This window comes from Oncorhynchus clarkii, unplaced genomic scaffold, assembly GCF_045791955.1.
Source record: "Oncorhynchus clarkii lewisi isolate Uvic-CL-2024 unplaced genomic scaffold, UVic_Ocla_1.0 unplaced_contig_5039_pilon_pilon, whole genome shotgun sequence".
NCBI lineage: Eukaryota > Metazoa > Chordata > Actinopteri > Salmoniformes > Salmonidae > Oncorhynchus > Oncorhynchus clarkii.
The window spans coordinates 36,020-56,324 of NW_027258465.1; the positions used below are offsets into that span (position 1 = coordinate 36,020).

At 45.1% G+C, this 20,305-nt stretch overlaps 1 protein-coding gene across 1 annotated transcript in view; it reads left to right on the forward strand.

Moving 5' to 3' along the window:
* The window catches only part of LOC139396986 (ubiquitin carboxyl-terminal hydrolase 33-like), a 52,245-nt gene extending 32,318 nt beyond the window's left edge, over window positions 1-19,927 (forward strand). The window contains exons 16-22 of the mRNA XM_071143933.1: window positions 3,443-3,569; window positions 8,475-8,644; window positions 8,804-8,885; window positions 9,705-9,813; window positions 17,962-18,064; window positions 19,423-19,491; window positions 19,765-19,927. Coding sequence (XP_071000034.1) covers window positions 3,443-3,569; window positions 8,475-8,644; window positions 8,804-8,885; window positions 9,705-9,813; window positions 17,962-18,064; window positions 19,423-19,491; window positions 19,765-19,925 — 821 coding nt within the window. The 3' untranslated portion in view covers window positions 19,926-19,927. The remainder of the gene's footprint in view (window positions 1-3,442; window positions 3,570-8,474; window positions 8,645-8,803; window positions 8,886-9,704; window positions 9,814-17,961; window positions 18,065-19,422; window positions 19,492-19,764) is intronic.
* The last annotated feature ends 378 nt before the right edge of the window (window positions 19,928-20,305 follow it).

The following is a 20,305-nucleotide window of genomic DNA, read 5'->3' on the forward strand; positions in this document are numbered from 1 at the left end:
GATGCTAGAGCTTTCAGATATAAATGTGGGATAGTTATGGTAATGTGTAGGATAGATGTGGTAATGTATAGGGTAATGTGTAGGATAATGTGGTAATGTGTAGGATAATGTGGTAATGTGTAGGATAGATGTGGTAATGTGTAGGATGATGCGGTAATGTGTAGGATGATGCGGTAATGTGTAGGATAGATGCGGTAATGTGTAGAATGATGTGGTAATGTGTAGGATGATGTGGTAATGTGTAGGATGATGTGGTAATGTGTAGGATGACGCGGTAATGTGTAAGGATAGATGCGGTAATGTGTAGGATAGATGTGGTAATGTGTAGGATGATGTGGTAATGTGTAGGATGATGTGGTAATGTGTAGGATAGATGCGGTAATGTGTAGGATAGATGCGGTAATGTGTAGGATAGATGCGGTAATGTGTAGGATAGATGTGGTAATGTGTAGGATAGATGTGGTAATGTGTAGGATAGATGCGGTAATGTGTAGGATAGATGTGGTAATGTGTAGGATGATGTGGTAATGTGTAGGATAGACGCGGTAATGTGTAGGATGATGTGGTAATGTGTAGGATGATGTGGTAATGTGTAGGATAGATGTGGTAATGTGTAGGATAGATGTGGTAATGTGTAGGATAGATGTGGTAATGTGTAGGATAGATGTGGTAATGTGTAGGATAGATGCGGTAATGTGTAGGATAGATGCGGTAATGTGTAGGATAGATGCGGTAATGTGTAGGATAATGTGGTAATGTGTAGGATAATGTGGTAATGTGTAGGATAGATGTGGTAATGTGTAGGATAGATGCGGTAATGTGTAGGATAATGTGGTAATGTGTAGGATAATGTGGTAATGTGTAGGATAGATGTGGTAATGTGTAGGATAGATGCGGTAATGTGTAGGATAGATGCGGTAATGTGTAGGATAGATGCGGTAATGTGTAGGATAGATGCGGTAATGTGTAGGATAGACGCGGTAATGTGTAGGATAGATGCGGTAATGTGTAGGATAGATGTGGTAATGTGTAGAATAGATGCGGTAATGTGTAGGATAGATGCGGTAATGTGTAGGATAATGTGGTAATGTGTAGGATGATGTGGTAATGTGGTAATGTGTAGGATAGATGCGGTAATGTGTAGGATAGATGCGGTAATGTGTAGGATAGATGCGGTAATGTGTAGGATAGATGCGGTAATGTGGTAATGTGTAGGATAATGTGGTAATGTGTAGGATGATGTGGTAATGTGTAGGATAGATGTGGTAATGTGTAGGATAGATGTGGTAATGTGTAGGATAGATGCGGTAATGTGTAGGATAGATGCGGTAATGTGTAGGATAGATGCGGTAATGTGTAGGATAGATGCGGTAATGTGTAGGATAGATGCGGTAATGTGTAGGATAGATGCGGTAATGTGTAGGATAGATGTGTAGATTGAGCGGAGACAATTCCCCAACGTTCTGAACATTGTTAAACAGATGATGTAGACATTGTGAGGTAGATGATGGTTTTTGGTTGGCCCTCCTATGAGGCTGTATAATAATAAACTGAACGTGATTCATTGAGATTGGGACAGATCCATGCAGTGGTTTAAGTTCCTCTCACTACCGTGTTCTTCTTGTCTAGCTAACTGGTACCCTGTGTGTGTATATAGCCAAGTTAGCATTACTCAGTGTTTTTGTTTATTTCTTATTATTTTTCAATTATAAAATTATAAGAATGTATCAATCTCTCTCTGCATTGTTGGGAAGGGTCTGGTCCGTAAGTCAGCATGTCCCTGTTAGTGATATTCCTGTTGACAGAGAATGTTGCAAAGCACATTTTTGATTCGATTTACTTCTAACCTTCTCCAACCTCGTCTATGGCTACTTCCTAATGATCTCTCCTTCCTAATGATCTCTCCTTCCTAATGATCTCTCCTTCCTAATGATCTCTCCTTCCTAATGATCTCTCCTTCCTAATGATCTCTCCTTCCTAATGATCTCTCCTTCCTAATGATCTCTCCTTCCTCCCTAAGTGTGCACTTGTTCACTTTCCTTTCACTGATTTGAAAGGAAATGACTGGTAAAAGAGATCTGGTGGAAACTCCCACTAGTGACAAGCTCATGCCTCCAATCCAAATGCTTTTAAGATTTGTGGGAAGTAGTGAATGAAAGGAGATATTATTGTGACGCTCCAGGAACATTGCTGTGTAGAAGTACATTCACTACTGTTGGATGAACTGCACTTTCAACACCAGGTGGCCACTACATGACCTGAACAACCTGTTCTCCTCCTCCTCCCAGGTGGTCACTACATAGCCTACTGTAGGAATGACCTGAACAACCTACTGTAGGAATGACCTGAACAACCTGTTCTCCTCCTCCTCCCAGGTGGTCACTACATAGCCTACTGTAGGAATGACCTGAACAACCTACTGTAGGAATGACCTGAACAACCTGTTCTCCTCCTCCTCCCAGGTGGTCACTACATAACCTACTGAAGGAATTACCTGAACAACCTGTTCTCCTCCTCCTCCCAGGTGGTCACTACATAACCTACTGTAGGAATGACCTGAACAACCTGTTCTCCTCCTCCTCCCAGGTGGTCACTACATAGCCTACTGTAGGAATGACCTGAACAACCTACTGTAGGAATGACCTGGACAACCTGTTCTCTTCCTCCTCCCAGGTGGTCACTACATAACCTACTGTAGTAATTACCTGAACAACCTGTTCTCCTCCTCCTCCCAGGTGGTCACTACATAACCTACTGTAGGAATGACCTGAACAACCTGTTCTCCTCCTCCTCCCAGGTGGTCACTACATAACCTACTGTAGGAATGACCTGGACAACCTGTTCTCCTCCTCCTCCCAGGTGGTCACTACATAACCTACTGTAGGAATGACCTGGACAACCTGTTCTCCTCCTCCTCCCAGGTGGTCACTACATAACCTACTGTAGGAATGACCTGAACAACCTACTGTAGGAATGACCTGGACAACCTGTTCTCCTCCTCCTCCCAGGTGGTCACTACATAACCTACTGAAGGAATTACCTGAACAACCTGTTCTCTTCCTCCTCCCAGGTGGTCACTACATAACCTACTGTAGGAATGACCTGGACAACCTGTTCTCTTCCTCCTCCCAGGTGGTCACTACATAGCCTACTGTAGTAATGACCTGAACAACCTGTTCTCCTCCTCCTCCCAGGTGGTCACTACATAGCCTACTGTAGTAATGACCTGAACAACCTGTTCTCCTCCTCCTCCCAGGTGGTCACTACATAGCCTACTGTAGTAATGACCTGAACAACCTGTTCTCTTCCTCCTCCCAGGTGGTCACTACATAGCCTACTGTAGGAATGACCTGAACAACCTGTTCTCCTCCTCCTCCCAGGTGGTCACTACATAGCCTACTGTAGTAATGACCTGAACAACCTGTTCTCCTCCTCCTCCCAGGTGGTCACTACATAGCCTACTGCAGGAATGACCTGAACAACCTGTGGTATGAGTTTGACGACCAGAGCGTCACGGAGGTGTCAGAGTCCTGCGTCCAGAACGCTGAGGCCTACGTCCTGTTCTACAAGTAAGATACAAAACCATAGAATTAAATATTGTCATTTATTAGACAAAACCATAGAATTCCATAGTAATTTATTAGACAAAACCATAGAATTAGACAGAAATGTATTAGACAAAACCATAGAATTACATGTAGTAATTTAATAGGATCTCTGTGCACAAAGCAACACAGCATAACCACCAACCCGAGAGTGAATCTATGACGTAATGATACCCTGTGGGGTGACTTCCTGTTTACAGACATCAACAACATTCTAATCTGCCAAGATTTGAGCCCTCCCTTGAGGCAGTGTTAGATTATAATTTACACTAAATCCTCCCTTTACACTAAATCCTCCCTTGAGGCAGTGTTAGATTATAATTTACACTAAATCCTCCCTTTACACTAAATCCTCCCTTGAGGCAGTGTTAGATTATAATTTACACTAAATCCTCCCTTGAGGCAGTGTTAGATTATAATTTACACTAAATCCTCCCTTGAAAGCAGCGTTAGATTATAATTTACACTAAATCCTCCCTTGAGGCAGTGTTAGATTATAATTTACACTAAATCCTCCCTTGAGGCAGTGTTAGATTATAATTTACACTAAATCCTCCCTTGAGGCAGTGTTAGATTATAATTTACACTGAATCCTCCCTCGAGGCAGTGTTAGATTATAATTTACACTAAATCATCCCTTGAGGCAGTGTTAGATTATAATTTACACTAAATCATCCCTTGAGGCAGTGTTAGATTATAATTTACACTGAACAAAAATATAAATGCAACATTTTAAAATATTTTACTAAATTACAGTTAATATAAGGAAATCGTGCCCTAATCTATGAATTATACATGACTGGGAATACCGATATGCATCTGTTGGTCACAGATACCTTAAAAAATGTGTTATTTTTGATTCTAAACTAAATGTTGTATCACACATTAGGAATGTGACCAAAATAGCTTTTTACCACCTGAGGTACATTGCCAAGATGTAGCCGTTTCTCTCTCAAGCTGATATAGAGACTCATCCATGCTTTTATTACAAGCAGGCTTGACTACTGCAATGCTCTCCTGTCTGGTCTACCCAAGGAAGCCATTGGTCAACTACAAAACATACAGAATGTTGCAGGGTACTGACCAAGACCAGATAGAGAACACACATTACACCAGTTTAATGGTCTCTGTACTGTAAAACATACAGAATGCTGCAGGGTACTGACCAAGACCAGACAGAGAACACACATTACACCAGTTTAATGGTCTCTGTACTGTAAAACATACAGAATGCTGCAGGGTACTGACCAAGACCAGACAGAGAGAACACACATTACACCAGTTTAATGGTCTCTGTACTGTAAAACATACAGAATGCTGCAGGGTACTGACCAAGACCAGACAGAGAACACACATTACACCAGTTTAATGGTCTCTGTACTGTAAAACATACAGAATGCTGCAGGGTACTGACCAAGACCAGACAGAGCACACATTACACCAGTTTAATGGTCTCTGTACTGTAAAACATACAGAATGCTGCAGGGTACTGACCAAGACCAGACAGAGAACACACATTACACCAGTTTAATGGTCTCTGTACTGTAAAACATACAGAATGCTGCAGGGTACTGACCAAGACCAGACAGAGAGAACACACATTACACCAGTTTAATGGTCTCTGTACTGTAAAACATACAGAATGCTGCAGGGTACTGACCAAGACCAGACAGAGAACACACATTACACCAGTTTAATGGTCTCTGTACTGTAAAACATACAGAATGCTGCAGGGTACTGACCAAGACCAGACAGAGAGAACACACATTACACCAGTTTAATGGTCTCTGTACTGTAAAACATACAGAATGCTGCAGGGTACTGACCAGGACCAGACAGAGAACACACATTACACCAGTTTAATGGTCTCTGTACTGTAAAACATACAGAATGCTGCAGGGTACTGACCAGGACCAGACAGAGAACACACATTACACCAGTTTAATGGTCTCTGTACTGTAAAACATACAGAATGCTGCAGGGTACTGACCAAGACCAGACAGAGAACACACATTACACCAGTTTAATGGTCTCTGTACTGTAAAACATACAGAATGCTGCAGGGTACTGACCAGGACCAGACAGAGAACACACATTACACCAGTTTAATGGTCTCTGTACTGTAAAACATACAGAATGCTGCAGGGTACTGACCAAGACCAGACAGAGCACACATTACACCAGTTTAATGGTCTCTGCACTGGCTGCCTGCTAGTTTTAGAATTAATTTGAAGATTCTTCTATTGGTTTTTAAATAAATCCATGATTGTGCACCTCAAGACATGTCAGACATGCTTTAAGTTATGTACCCTCAGGTCCTCTGGCCTTTTAACTATCCCAAAGCCTAGGACCAAGAGGCATGGAGAGACTAACTATACCAAAGCCCAGGACCAAGAGGCATGGAGAGACTAACTATCCCAAAGCCCAGGACCAAGAGGCATGGAGAGACTAACTATCCCAAAGCCCAGGACCAAGAGGCATGGAGAGACAGCCTAGGACCAGGAGACATGGAGAGAGACAGCCTTCTAACTATCCCAAAGCCTAGGACCAAGAGGCATGGAGAGAGACAGCCTTCTAACTATCCCAAAGCCCAGGACCAAGAGGCATGGAGAGACAGCCTTCTAACTATCCCAAAGCCCAGGACCAAGAGGCATGGAGAGACAGCCTTCTAACTATCCCAAAGCCCAGGACCAAGAGGCATGGAGAGACAGCCTTCTAACTATCCCAAAGCCTCGGACCAAGAGGCATGGAGAGACAGCCTTCTAACTATCCCAAAGCCTCGGACCAAGATGCATGGAGAGACAGCCTAGGACCAAGAGGCATGGAGAGACAGCCTTCTAACTATCCCAAAGCCTCGGACCAAGAGGCATGGAGAGACAGCCTTCTAACTATCCCAAAGCCTCGGACCAAGAGGCATGGAGAGACAGCCTAGGACCAAGAGGCATGGAGAGACAGCCGTTTAACTATCCCAAAGCCCAGGACCAAGAGGCATGGAGAGACAGCCTTTAGTTACTATGCTCCCAGCCAGAGACCCTGAGGGGGACCAAGAGGCATGGAGAGGCAGTCTCTAGTTACTATGCCCTTAGCCTTTAGTTACTATGCCCCCAGCCTGTAGTTACTATGCCCCCAGTCTTTAGTTACTATGGCCCTAGCCTTTAGTTACTATGCCCCCAGCCTTTAGTTACTATGCCCCCAGCCTTTAGTTACTATGCCCCCAGCCTTTAGTTACTATGCCCCCAGCCTTTAGTTACTATGCCCCCAGCCTCTAGTTACTATGCCCCCAGCCTCTAGTTACTATGGCCCCAGCCTCTAGTTACTATGGCCCCAGCCTCTAGTTACTATGGCCCCATCCTCTATGGCCCCCGGCCTCTAGGTACTATGGCCCCCGGCCTCTAGGTACTATGGCCCCCGGCCTCTAGGTACTATGGCCCCCGGCCTCTAGTTACTATGGCCCCCGGCCTCTAGTTACTATGGCCCCCGGCCTCTAGTTACTATGGCCCCCGGCCTCTAGTTACTATGGCCCCCGGCCTCTAGTTACTATGGCCCCCGGCCTCTAGTTACTATGGCCCCCGGCCTCTAGTTACTATGGCCCCCGGCCTCTAGTTACTATGGCCCCCGGCCTCTAGTTACTCTGGCCCCCGGCCTCTAGTTACTCTGGCCCCCGGCCTCTAGTTACTATGGCCCCCGGCCTCTAGTTACTATGGCCCCCGGCCTCTAGTTACTCTGGCCCCCGGCCTCTAGTTACTCTGGCCCCGGCCTCTAGCTACTCTGGCCTCTAGCTACTTTGGCCCCGGCCTCTAGTTACTCTGGCCCCGGCCTCTAGCTACTCTGGCCCCGGCCAGAGAAACTGTGGACATATTTAAAATAGATCTTAAAACACATATTTTTAGCTTTGCTTTTCCTCTGGGTGTTTTTTAGTCGTTCAGTCATTCTTTAGTTTTTTAAATCTGTTTGTCTTGTAAATATTTCAGCTTTTATTTATTGTTTTTTCTATAAATTCTATTCCTGTAAAGCACATTGCGTTGCATTCCATGTCTGAAATATGCCGTATAAATAAAGCTTGATTTGAGGTGATGGTGGAGGATGAATGGCACGACAATGGGCCTCAGGATCTCGTCACGGTGTCTCTGTGCATTCAAATTACCATCGATAAAATGCAATTGTGTTTGTTGTCCGTAGCTTATTCCTGCCCCATACCATAACCCCACCGTGGGGCTCTCTGTTCACAACGTTAACATCAGTAAACCGCTCGCCCACACCACGCTACACACACTGTCTGCCCGGTACAGTTGAAACTGGGCTTCATTTCTTAAGAGCACACTTCTCCAGCGCGCCAGTGGCCATCAAAGGTGAGCATTTGCTCACTGAAGTTGGACGTACGAACGTATTATCTAAAACCACGTTATGGTAGAGAAATTAACATTAAATTATCTGGCAACAGCTTTGGTGGAGATTCATGCAATCAGCATGCCAATTGCACGCTCCCTCAACTTGACACATCTGTGGCATTGTGTTGCGTGACAAAACTGCACATCTTAGTGGCCTTTTATTGTCCCCAGCACAAGGTGTACCTGTGTAATCATCATGCTGCTTGATATGCCACACCTGTCAGGTAAAGGAGAAATGCTCACTAACAAGGATATAAACTAATTTGTGCACAAAATTTGAGAGAAATCATCTTTTTGTCAGTTTGTAATATTTCTGGGATCTTTTATTTCCGCTCATGAAACATGAGACCAACACTTTACATGTTGCATTTTATTTTTGTTCAATATAATTGTTTTCTGTAAGAAAGGAAGCTCCCAGACCCTGATTTAGTGCCAATCTTAATTTCTTCAGTTTAGCCTTAATGATTGTGTTCCCCTCCAGGAAGAGCAACGAGGAGGCGCTGAAGGAGAGGAGGAGGGTTACCGGTCTACTGAACATGACAGAGCCCAGCCTGCTACAGTTCTACGTCTCCAGACAGTGGCTCAACAAGTTCAAGACCTTCGCTGAGCCTGGACCAATCTCCAACGACAACTTCCTCTGTTCACACGGAGGTGTGGAGATCGCTGAATCTGTCCAATCAATCAATCAATCGATGGCTTGTACTAGTCCGAGTCATTTCATCAATAGAAGTTGAGAGAAATGGAAATGTTATTGACTAAATGAAGCTCATAATGAAGTGGTTATAGTGTTTTTAAATGTTGTGTTATCAGGTGTGCCGCCTGCCAAAGCAGCCTTCATTGATGATCTGGTCGTGATGCTGCCTCAGAACGTGTGGGACCACCTCTACAGCAGGTAGATATTCTAATGAAGAGATAATGTCCTAACCTCTACAGCAGGTAGATAATTCTAATGAAGAGATAATGTCCTAACCTCTACAGCAGGTAGATAATTCTAATGAAGAGATAATGTCCTAACCTCTACAGCAGGTAGATAATTCTAATGAAGAGATAATGTCCTAACCTCTACAGCAGGTAGATAATTCTAATGAAGAGATAATGTCCTAACCTCTACAGCAGGTAGATAATTCTAATGAAGAGATAATGTCCTAACCTCTACAGCAGGTAGATAATTCTAATGAAGAGATAATGTCCTAACCTCTACAGCAGGTAGATAATTCTAATGAAGAGATAATGTCCTAACCTCTACAGCAGGTAGATAATTCTAATGAAGAGATAATGTCCTAACCTCTACAGCAGGTAGATAATTCTAATGAAGAGATAATGTCCTAACCTCTACAGCAGGTAGATAATTCTAATGAAGAGATAATGTCCTAACCTCTACAGCAGGTAGATAATTCTAATGAAGAGATAATGTCCTAACCTCTACAGCAGGTAGATAATTCTAATGAAGAGATAATGTCCTAACCTCTACAGCAGGTAGATAATTCTAATGAAGAGATAATGTCCTAACCTCTACAGCAGGTAGATAATTCTAATGAAGAGATAATGTCCTAACCTCTACAGCAGGTAGATAATTCTAATGAAGAGATAATGTCCTAACCTCTACAGCATGTAAACACCCATTAGAGATGCAGTATATATTACGCCCAAGAGGCTGAAAGTCTGTGGTCACTGGTCAGGTGTGTTAGTAAGCTGTGATTGGTCTGTTCAGGTATGGAGGCGGGCCTGCTGTCAACCACCTGTATGTGTGTCACACGTGCCAGACGGAGATTGACAAGTTGGAGAAGAGACGCAAGACTGAGTTGGACATGTTTGTCCGGGTAAGAAGAAATATGGTGGGAATGGCCTCTAACCTACAGTTGAAGTTTGAGTCATTAAAACTCGTTTTTCAACCTCTCCACATTTCTTGTTAAACTATAGTTTTTGGCAAGTCGGTTAGAGGACATCTACTTTGTGCATGACACAAGTAATTTTTACAACAATTGTTTACAGACAGATTATTTCACTTATAATTCACTGTATCACAATTCCAGTGGGTCAGAAGTTTACATACACTAAGTTGACTGTGCCTTTAAACAGCTTGGAAAATTCCAGAAAATGATGTCATGGCTTTAGAAGCTTCTGATAGGCTAATTGACATAATGGGAATGGAGTGGCCATCACACAGCCCTGATCTTAATCCTATAGAAAATGTGTGGGCAGAACCTAAAAAGCATGTGCGAGCAAGGAGGCCTACAAACCTGACTCAGTTACACCAGCTCTGTCAGGAGGAATGGGCCAAAAATCACCCAACTTATTGTGGGAAGCTTGTGGAAGGCTACCCGAAACGTTTGACCCAAGTTAAACATTTTAAAGGCAATGCTGCCAAATACTAATTGAGTGCATGTACATTTCTAACCCACTGGGAATGTGATGAAAGAAATATAAGCTGAAATCATTCTCTACTATTATTCTGACATTTCACATTCTTAAAATAAAGTGGTGATCCTAACTGACCGAAAACAGGGAATTTTTTACTAAGATTGAATGTCAGGAATTGTGAAAAGCTGAGTTTAAATGTATTTGGCCAAGGTGTATGTAGACATCCAACTTCAACTGTATGTATGCAGTTTAAAAATCCAATAATTTTAAATCAATGGTAAACGGTGCACAAATTCTGATAACCTTCCCGAAATTCCCAGGATTACCTGCTTATTCCCTCCAGATTCCTGGAAATATTCCAACCAGGATTACCTGATTATTCCCTCCAGATTCCTGGAAATATTCCAACCAGGATTACCTGCTAATTCCCTCCAGATTCCTGGAAATATTCCAACCAGGATTACCTGCTTATTCCCTCCCTCCAGATTCCTGGAAATATTCCAACCAGGATTTCTGGAAAACCTGGGAATTCCAGGATGTTTAACAAAGTTTTCAATCCTAGTGGGGAATCAGAAGGCAGCTTGTGTGTGAACGGGTATTCTCTGGTGTAGTTAGTTAACCAGTCTATGAGGTGACTGATGGTGACGGTGCTGTAGCCCTAGAAATAGAATGACTAGAATGGCGTCCCCATTCAAGTCAATGAGGTCGTAATTCTATGTGATTGGCAGTAGCCCTCTGCCCCAGCAGGAGATGAGGGGCTGAGTCTGAGACAAAGACAGTGGGTCATCATTAATGTATGGAGACAGATGGACCTGGTGTCAGCTACTACCACCCGTACTATAGACACACTGGCTACAGATAAACCACCCATACTATAGACACACTGACTACAGATAAACCACCCGTACTATAGACACACTGACTACAGATAAACCACCCGTACTATAGACACACTGGCTGACTACAGATAAACCACCCGTACTATAGACACACTGGCTGACTACAGATAAACCACCCGTACTATAGACACACTGGCTGACTATAGATAAACCACCCGTACTATAGACACACTGGCTGACTACAGATAAACCACCCGTACTATAGACACACTGGCTGACTACAGATAAACCACCCGTACTATAGACACACTGGCTGACTACAGATAAACCACACGTACTATAGACACACTGGCTGACTACAGATAAACCACCCGTACTATAGACACACTGGCTGACTACAGCTAAACCACCCGTACTATAGACACACTGGCTGACTACAGCTAAACCACCCGTACTATAGACACACTGACTACAGCTAAACCACCCGTACTATAGACACACTGGCTGACTACAGCTAAACCACCCGTACTATAGACACACTGGCTGACTACAGCTAAACCACCCATACTATAGACACACTGACTACAGATAAACCACCCGTACTATAGACACACTGACTAAAGCTAGCACTAGGGGACATGCCGTGCACCCCCTTCCAGCACTGGGGGACATGCCGTGCCCCCCCTTCCAGCACTAGGGGACATGCCGTGCCCCCCCTTCCAGCACTGGGGGACATGCCGTGCCCCCCTTCCAGCACTGGGGGACATGCCGTGCCCCCCCTTCCAGCACTGGGGGACATGCCGTGCCCCCCCTTCCAGCACTGGGGGACATGCCGTGCCCCCCCTTCCAGCACTGGGGGACATGCCGTGCCCCCCCTTCCAGCACTGGGGGACATGCCGTGCCCCCCCTTCCAGCACTGGGGCACATGCCGTGCCCCCCCTTCCAGCACTGGGGGACATGCCGTGCCCCCCTTCCAGCACTGGGGGACATGCTGTGCCCACACCCCCTGCTGGCACGCGCCACGTCTATTTCTATGGGCACAAACTGCTACCACCGTTGTAAGCAGAGAGAATATTTTGACATCCGCATTTTAAAGCAACATTTATTTTGCTATTCTATACATTTTGCCATGTCTGTGTATTCATGTGATATCAGAGTGACTCAAACATTACAACAATATCCAGTCCTGACATGACTAGGACACATTTTGGTTGAATTCATTGTTGTGCAACAGAGTAGGTATCTCCCTTCCCCTTCCCTATTTACACGCTATGTCTGAGAGCACTGGCCCAATTTTTTTTAAATTTAATTTTTACGAAACTTGGGTGAACTTGCCATTTTGATCCGGCATCTACAAAATCACACTGATTGGCCCAAGGTGGGAGCTATAGTAATTAACTGAAATGTGTGAGTCACACGAGAGAAAGAAGCAAAGCTAGCGGGATAACTGGGCCCAACATCTGTCTTCTCTAGCAGGACTTCACCAAAAACAGTGGAAAATGAATAACTATAAATACAATTAATACATAACTACTTATTAATCATGGCCATAAGGCTGCCTCCCTGGCATTCACTTCCTTCTCCCACCTCCACATCTGAACCCTTCTGGGAGGGAGAGGAGCCCACAGCTGCAGTGTATTTTCTCACACTCCATCACAAAGACTCCTACTCTCCAGGTGCTCTCATTTGTTGACTTCTGTAACCATAAAAGCCTTGGTTTCATGCATGTTAACATTAGAATCCTACTCCCTAAGTTTGCTTTATTCACTGCTTTAGCACATTCTGCCAACTCTGTCTTAGCCGTGTCTGAATCCTGGCTTAGGAAAACCACCAAAACCCCTGAAATTTCCATCCCTAACTATAACATTTTCCGCCAAGATAGAACTGCCAAAGGGGGCGGTGTTGCAATCTACTGCAGAGTTCTGTCATCCTATCCAGGTCTGTACCCAAACAATTCAAGCTTCTACTTCAAAAAATTACATTTTCCAGAATCAAGTCTCTCACCTTTGCAGCTTGCTATAGACCACCCTCAGCCCCCAGCTGTGCCCTGGACACCATATGTGAATTGATTGCCCCCCCATCTATCTTCTGAGCTCGTGCTGCTAGGTGACCTAAACTGGGACATGCTTAACACCCCGGCCATCCTACAATCTAAGCTTGATGCCCTCAATCTCACACAAATTATCAATGAACCTACCAGGTACAACCCCCAAATCCGTAAACATGGTCACCCTCGTAGATATTATCCTAACTAACTCGCCCTCCAAATACACCTCTGCTGTTATCAACCAATATCTCAGCGATGCCTGCATCCGTAATGTTTCTGCGGTCAAACGAACACCCCTCAATCACTGTCAAACGCTCCCTAAAACACTTCTGCGAACAGGCCTTTCTAATTGACCTGGCCGGGGTATCCTGGAATGACATTGACCTCATTCCGTCAGTAGATGATGCCTGGCTATTCTTTAAAAGTGCCTTCCCCACCATCTTAAATAAGCATGCCTCATTCAAAAAAATGTTGAACCAGGAATAGATATAGTCCTTGGTTCACTCCAGACCTGTATGCCCTTGACCAGCACAAAAACATCCTGTGGCGTTCTGCATTAGCATAGAACAGCCCCCGTTTTATGCAACTTTTTAGGGAAGTTAGGAATCAATATAATCAGGCAGTTAGGAAAGCGAAGGCTAGCTTTTTCAAACAGAAATCTGCATCCTGTAGTACAAACTCAAAAACGTTCTGGGACACTGAAGTCCATGGAGAACAAGAGCACCTCCTCCCAGCTGCCCACTGCACTGAGGATAGGAAACAGTGTCACTACCGATAAATCCTCAATAATTGAGAATTTCAATAAGCATTTTTCTATGGCTGGCCATGCTTTCCACCTGGCTACCCCTACCCCGGTCAACGGCCCTGCACTCCCCACAACTCCTTCACCCAAACCTCCCCCACTTCTCCTTCAACCAAATCCAGATAGCTGATGTTCTGAAAAAGCTGCAAAATCTGGACCCCTACAAATCAGCCGGGCTAGACAATCTGGACCCTCTCTTTCTAAAATTATCCGCCGAAATTATTGCAACCCCTATTACTAGCCTGTTCAACCTCTTTCATATTGACTGAGATTCCCATAGATTGGAATGCTGCCGCTGTCATCCCCCTCTTCAAAGGGGGAGACACTCTAGACCCAAACTGCTACAGACCTATATCTATTCTACCCTGCCTCTAGACCCAAACTGTTATAGACCTATATCCATCCTGCCCTGCCTTTCTAAGGTCTTCGAAAGCCAAGTCAACAAACAGATTACCGACCATTTCGAATCTCACCATACCTTCTCTGCTATGCAATCTGGTTTCAGAGCTTGTCATGGGTGCACCTCAGCCACGCTCAAGGTCCTAAACGATATCATAACTGCCATCGATAAGAGACAATACTGTGCAGCCATATTCATCGACCTGGCTAAGGCTTTCGGTTCTGTCAATCACCACATTCTTATCGGCAGACTCAACAGCCTTGGTTTCTCAAATGACTGCCTCGCCTGGTTCACCAACTACTTCTCAGATAGAGTTCAGTGTGTTAAATCGGAGGGCCTGTTGTCCGGACCTCTGGCAGTCTCTATGGGGGTGCCACAGGGTTCAATTCTCGGGCCGACTCTTTTCTCTGTATACATCAATGATGTCGCTCTCGCTGCTGGTAATTCTTTGATCCACCTCTACGCAGACGACACTATTCTGTATACTTCTGGCCCTTCGTTAGACACTGTATTAACAAACCTCCAGACGAGCTACAATGCCATACAACTCTCCTTCCGTGGCCTCCAACTGCTCTTAAATACAAGTAAAACTAAATGCATGCTCTTCAACCGATCGCTGTCTGCCCGTCCAGCATCACTACTCTGGACAGTTCTGACTTATAATATGTGGACAACTACAAAAACCTAGGTGTCTGGTTAGACTAAAATCTCCTTCCAATCCAAAATTAAATCTAGAATTGGCTTCCTATTTCGCAACAAAGCATCCTTCACTCATGCTGCCAAACATACCCTCGTAAAACTGATCATCCTACCGATCCTCGACTTTGGCGATGTCATTTACAAAATAGCCTCCAATACCCTACTCAACAAATTGGATGCAGTCTATCACAGTGCAATCTGTTTTGTCACCAAAGCACCATATACCATCCACCATTGCGACCTGTATGATCTCGTTGGCTGGCCCTCACTTAATACTCATCGCCAAGCCCACTGGCTCCAGGCCATCTACAAGTCTTTGCTAGGTAAAGCCCCGCCTTATCTCAGCTCACTGGTCACCATAGCAGCACCCACCCGTAGCACGCGCTACAGCAGGTATATCTCACTGGTCACCCCCAAAGCCAATTCTTCCTTTGGCCACCTCTCCTTTCAGTTCTCTGCTGCCAATGACTGGAACGAACTGCAAAAATCTCTGAAACTGGAATCACTTATCTCCCTCACTAGCTTTAAGCACCAGCTGTCAGAGCAGCTCACAGATCACTCCACCTTTACATAGCCCATCCAACTACCTATCTCATCCCCATACTGTATTTGTTTATCTTGCTCCTTTGCACCCCCGTATCTCAACTTGCACATGCATTTTCTGCACATCCTACCTTTCCAGTGTTTTAATTGTTATATTGTAATTACATTGACACCATGGCCTATTTATTGCCTTGACTCTTCTATCCTACCTCATTTGCACATGCTATATATAGATTTTTCTGTTTGTTTATTCAATGTGTAACTCTGTGTTATGTGTCGAACTGCTTTGCTTTATCTTGGCCAGGTCGCAATTGTAAATGAGAACTTGTTCTCAACTAGCCTACTTAGTTAAATAAAGGAGAAATTAAATTAAATTAAAAAGATCCTGAAAAGACATCCGATGAAGTACAACATTAACCAAAACATGAGCAAAGTAGAGTTGTAAACTTCCTGTAGCTAGACTCCCACATTCTTTATTAAATTGGCGTGCCACGGTGAAACCGTTAACGAGTGCATCTTACCATTTACTTTCACCACAACACGGGTATAATCATCACTTCAAAGTTCCGTTTTTGCAATGAAAACTACAGTTTCTATTGGACAGCAAATGAAAACTACAGTTTCTATTGGACAGCAAATGAAAACTACAGTTTCTATTGGACAGCAAATGAAAACTACAGTTTCTATTGGACAGCAAATGAAAACTACAGTTTCTATTGGACAGCAAATGAAAACTACAGTTTCTATTGGACAGCAAATGAAAACTACAGTTTCTATTGGACAGCAAATGAAAACTACAGTTTCTATTGGACAGCAAATGAAAACTACAGTTTCTATTGGACAGCAAATGAAAACTACAGTTTCTATTGGACAGCAAATGAAAACACTGGTTTTCATTGCAAAACAAACATTTTGTGACTGTTTGGAGTAGTGATTTAAACCCCTAAGCTAACATTTTTGTCGGAACAGTTATAACTTCTAATCCTGCTAAAGGCACAGGGCTTTTTAAAGATATATGATGAAATGGTCGTGATCAATCTAAAGAGAGCCATCGCAGAATCTTCCTCGTCTTCCAAGTTGTTCACTTGGGAGGGTGTCAACAGCAGCTGGTGCGCCATCTCTAATATTAAAGAAGTCTCGAGGTTCTGCTCGCCTGAGGTAGAGTACCTCATGATAAACTGTAGATCGTACTATTTACCAAGAGATTTTCATCTACACTGTATTTACAAAAGTATGTGGATACCCCTTCAAATTAGTGGATTCTGATAATTTCAGCCACACCTGTTGCTGGCAGGCATATGATGTGTGCTCCAATTTTAATCTCCATAGATAAACATTGGCAGTAGAATGGCCTTACTCAACAGCTCAGTTACTTTAAATACAATGCCACCTTTCCAACAAATCAGTTTGTAAAAAAAATTTGCTGCTAGAGCTGCCCCGATCAACTGTAGGCTCCTTAGTTCCAGTGATAGGAGAACTTAACACTGCAGCATACAATGACATTCTAGACCCTTCTATGCTCCCAACTTTGTGGCCACAGTTATGGAAAGGCCTAACGTGTTTCGGCATGACAATACCCCCGTGCACAAAGCTAGGTCCATACAGAAATGGTTTGTCGAGATCGGTGTGGAAGAACTTGACTGGCCTGCACAGAGCCCTGACCTCAACCCCATTGAACACCTTTGGGATGAATTGGAATGCGGACTGCGAGCCAGGCCTAATAGCCCAACATCGGTGCCCGACCTCATGACCCGATGCTCTTGTGGCTGAATGGAAGCAAGTCCCCCCCAGCAATGTTCCAACATCTAGTGGAAAGCCAGAAGAGTGGAGGCTGTTATTGCTGCAAAGGAGGACCAACGCCTATTATTTCCCATGATTTTGGAATGAGATGTTCGACGAGCAGGTGTCCACATACATTGGGTCATGTAGCATGTATTTTTCGTAGCTTTCTGTTTACGACCACAAACCGATGCTGGCACGAAGACCGTACTCAACGAGCTGTATACAGTGCATTTGAAAACTATTCAGACCCCTTGACATCGGGTGCATCCTGTTTCTATTGATCATCCTTGAGATGTTTCTACAACTTGGAGTCCACCTGTGGTAAATTCAATTAATTGGACATTGGGGGGAGGGAAGAGAGCGGTAGAGAAATTAATGTTGTGAAATTATGATTTTTCAAGCTTCTTTCTTCCTCTACATCTCTCCCTCATCCCCCTTTTTCCCCTGCCCATTCCCTCTTCTCTCCCTATCGCCCCCCCCCCCCCCCCCCACCAGCTGAACAAGGCGTTTCAGGAGGAAGAATCTCCAGTGGTCATATACTGCATCAGCATGCAGTGGTTCAGAGAGTGGGAGGGCTTCGTTAAGGGAAAGGACAATGGTGAGTGGCTGGTTCAGAGAGTGGGAGGGCTTCGTCAAGGGAAAGGACAATGGTGAGTGGCTGGTTCAGAGAGTGGGATGGCTTCGTCAAGAAAAAGGACAATGGTGAGTGGCTGGTTCAGAGAGTGGGAGGGCTTCGTCAAGGGAAAGGACAATGGTGAGTGGCTGGTTCAGAGAGTGGGAGGGCTTCTTCAAGGCAAAGGACAATGGTGAGTGGTTGGTTCAGAGTTTGAGAGGGCTTCGTTAAGGGAAAGGACAATGGTGAGTGGCTAAAGCACTGGGAGTCCCTGCCCCCTAGCTGTGACCTCAGGACTAGTTGTAAATATTTCACTTCACTGAAATGGTCCGTCTTCCTCTGGTTGTTGTTCCACTACACTGTAGTGGTCTGTCTTCCTCTGGTTGTTGTTGTTCCACTACACTGTAGTGGTCTGTCTTCCTCTGGTTGTTGTTGTTCCACTACACTGTAGTGGTCTGTCTTCCTCTGGTTGTTGTTCCACTACACTGTAGTGGTCTGTCTTCCTCTGGTTGTTGTTCCACTACACTGTAGTGGTCTGTCTTCCTCTGGTTGTTGTTCCACTACACTGTAGTGGTCTGTCTTCCTCTGGTTGTTGTTGTTCCACTACACTGTAGTGGTCTGTCTTCCTCTGGTTGTTGTTGCTCCACTACACTGTAGTGGTCTGTCTTCCTCTGGTTGTTGTTGCTCCACTACACTGTAGTGGTCTGTCTTCCTCTGGTTGTTGTTGTTCCACTACACTGTAGTGGTCTGTCTTCCTCTGGTTGTTGTTGTTCCACTACACTGTAGTGGTCTGTCTTCCTCTGGTTGTTGTTGTTCCACTACACTGTAGTGGTCTGTCTTCCTCTGGTTGTTGTTGTTCCACTACACTGTAGTGGTCTGTCTTCCTCTGGTTGTTGTTGTTCCACTACACTGTAGTGGTCTGTCTTCCTCTGGTTGTTGTTGTTCCACTACACTGTAGTGGTCTGTCTTCCTCTGGTTGTTGTTGTTCCACTACACTGTAGTGGTCTGTCTTCCTCTGGTTGTTGTTGTTCCACTACACTGTAGTGGTCTGTCTTCCTCTGGTTGTTGTTGTTCCACTACACTGTAGTGGTCTGTCTTCCTCTGGTTGTTGTTGTTCCACTACACTGTAGTGGTCTGTCTTCCTCTGGTTGTTGTTCCACTACACTGTAGTGGTCAGTGAATGGTAGTAAATTCATGTAGAATGACAAATGCCTTTTCGACTAATTTTTAGCTCATATTACAAATAGTAATCTAATCTCATCTTTATATTAAATGGAATGCACAAATGTAGTATTTAAGGAATGTAGTATGTGTAATACCTGCTTTGCCCTCCTCTCTGGAAGATCCACCAGGACCAATCGATAACTCTAAGATAGCCATCAACAAGAACGGCCATCTAACACTCAAACAGGGTAAGAGCCTGACACTGTCAATTAACTCTCTGAATTAGAAATGGAATTGAGCTCAACCTACCTTGCTGTGTTGTCCTGCCAGGACTAGATGATTATTATTATGCCCTCAGGGTGAGTCTTAATTGCTTTTGGACTCTGGGGAGATTATTAGGACTGTTAAGATAATGACTTCAGGTTAAACATGACTGTCTCTACAGGAACTGACTCTGGGCAGGTTATTATTACGAGGCAGGTTGAGTTTGTATAACCCATGTTTCTGTGCTGCCTCTCTAGGGGCTGACTCTGGGCAGATCTCGGAGGAGACCTGGAACTTTCTCCACTCCATGCACGGAGGGAGTCCGGTCGTCACGGTCCGGCCCAACGTCTCTCACCCCGAACCGGAGGCGTCCTCGCAGTCCGAGGAGAAGATGGAGGTGGAGACACGCTCCGTTTAACACTACCTAGTTAATAACACCAACAGGAGACCCCCAACGCCAGCCCTGAGGACAACCCCCCCCCAACGCCAGCCCTGAGGACAACCCCCCCCCCCCCCCCCCCCAACGCCAGCCCTGAGGACAACCCCCCCCCCCCCCCCCCCAACGCCAGCCCTGAGGACAACCCCCCCCCCCCCAACGCCAGCCCTGAGGACAACCCCCCCCCCCCCCCCCAACGCCAGCCCTGAGGACAACCCCCCCCCCCCCCAACACCAGCCCTGAGGACAACCCCCCCCCCCCCCCCCCCCCCCCCCCCCCCCCCCCCCCCCCCAACGCCAGCCCTGAGGACAACGCCCTAACGCCAGCCCTGAGGACAACGCCCCCCCCAACGCCTGCCCTGA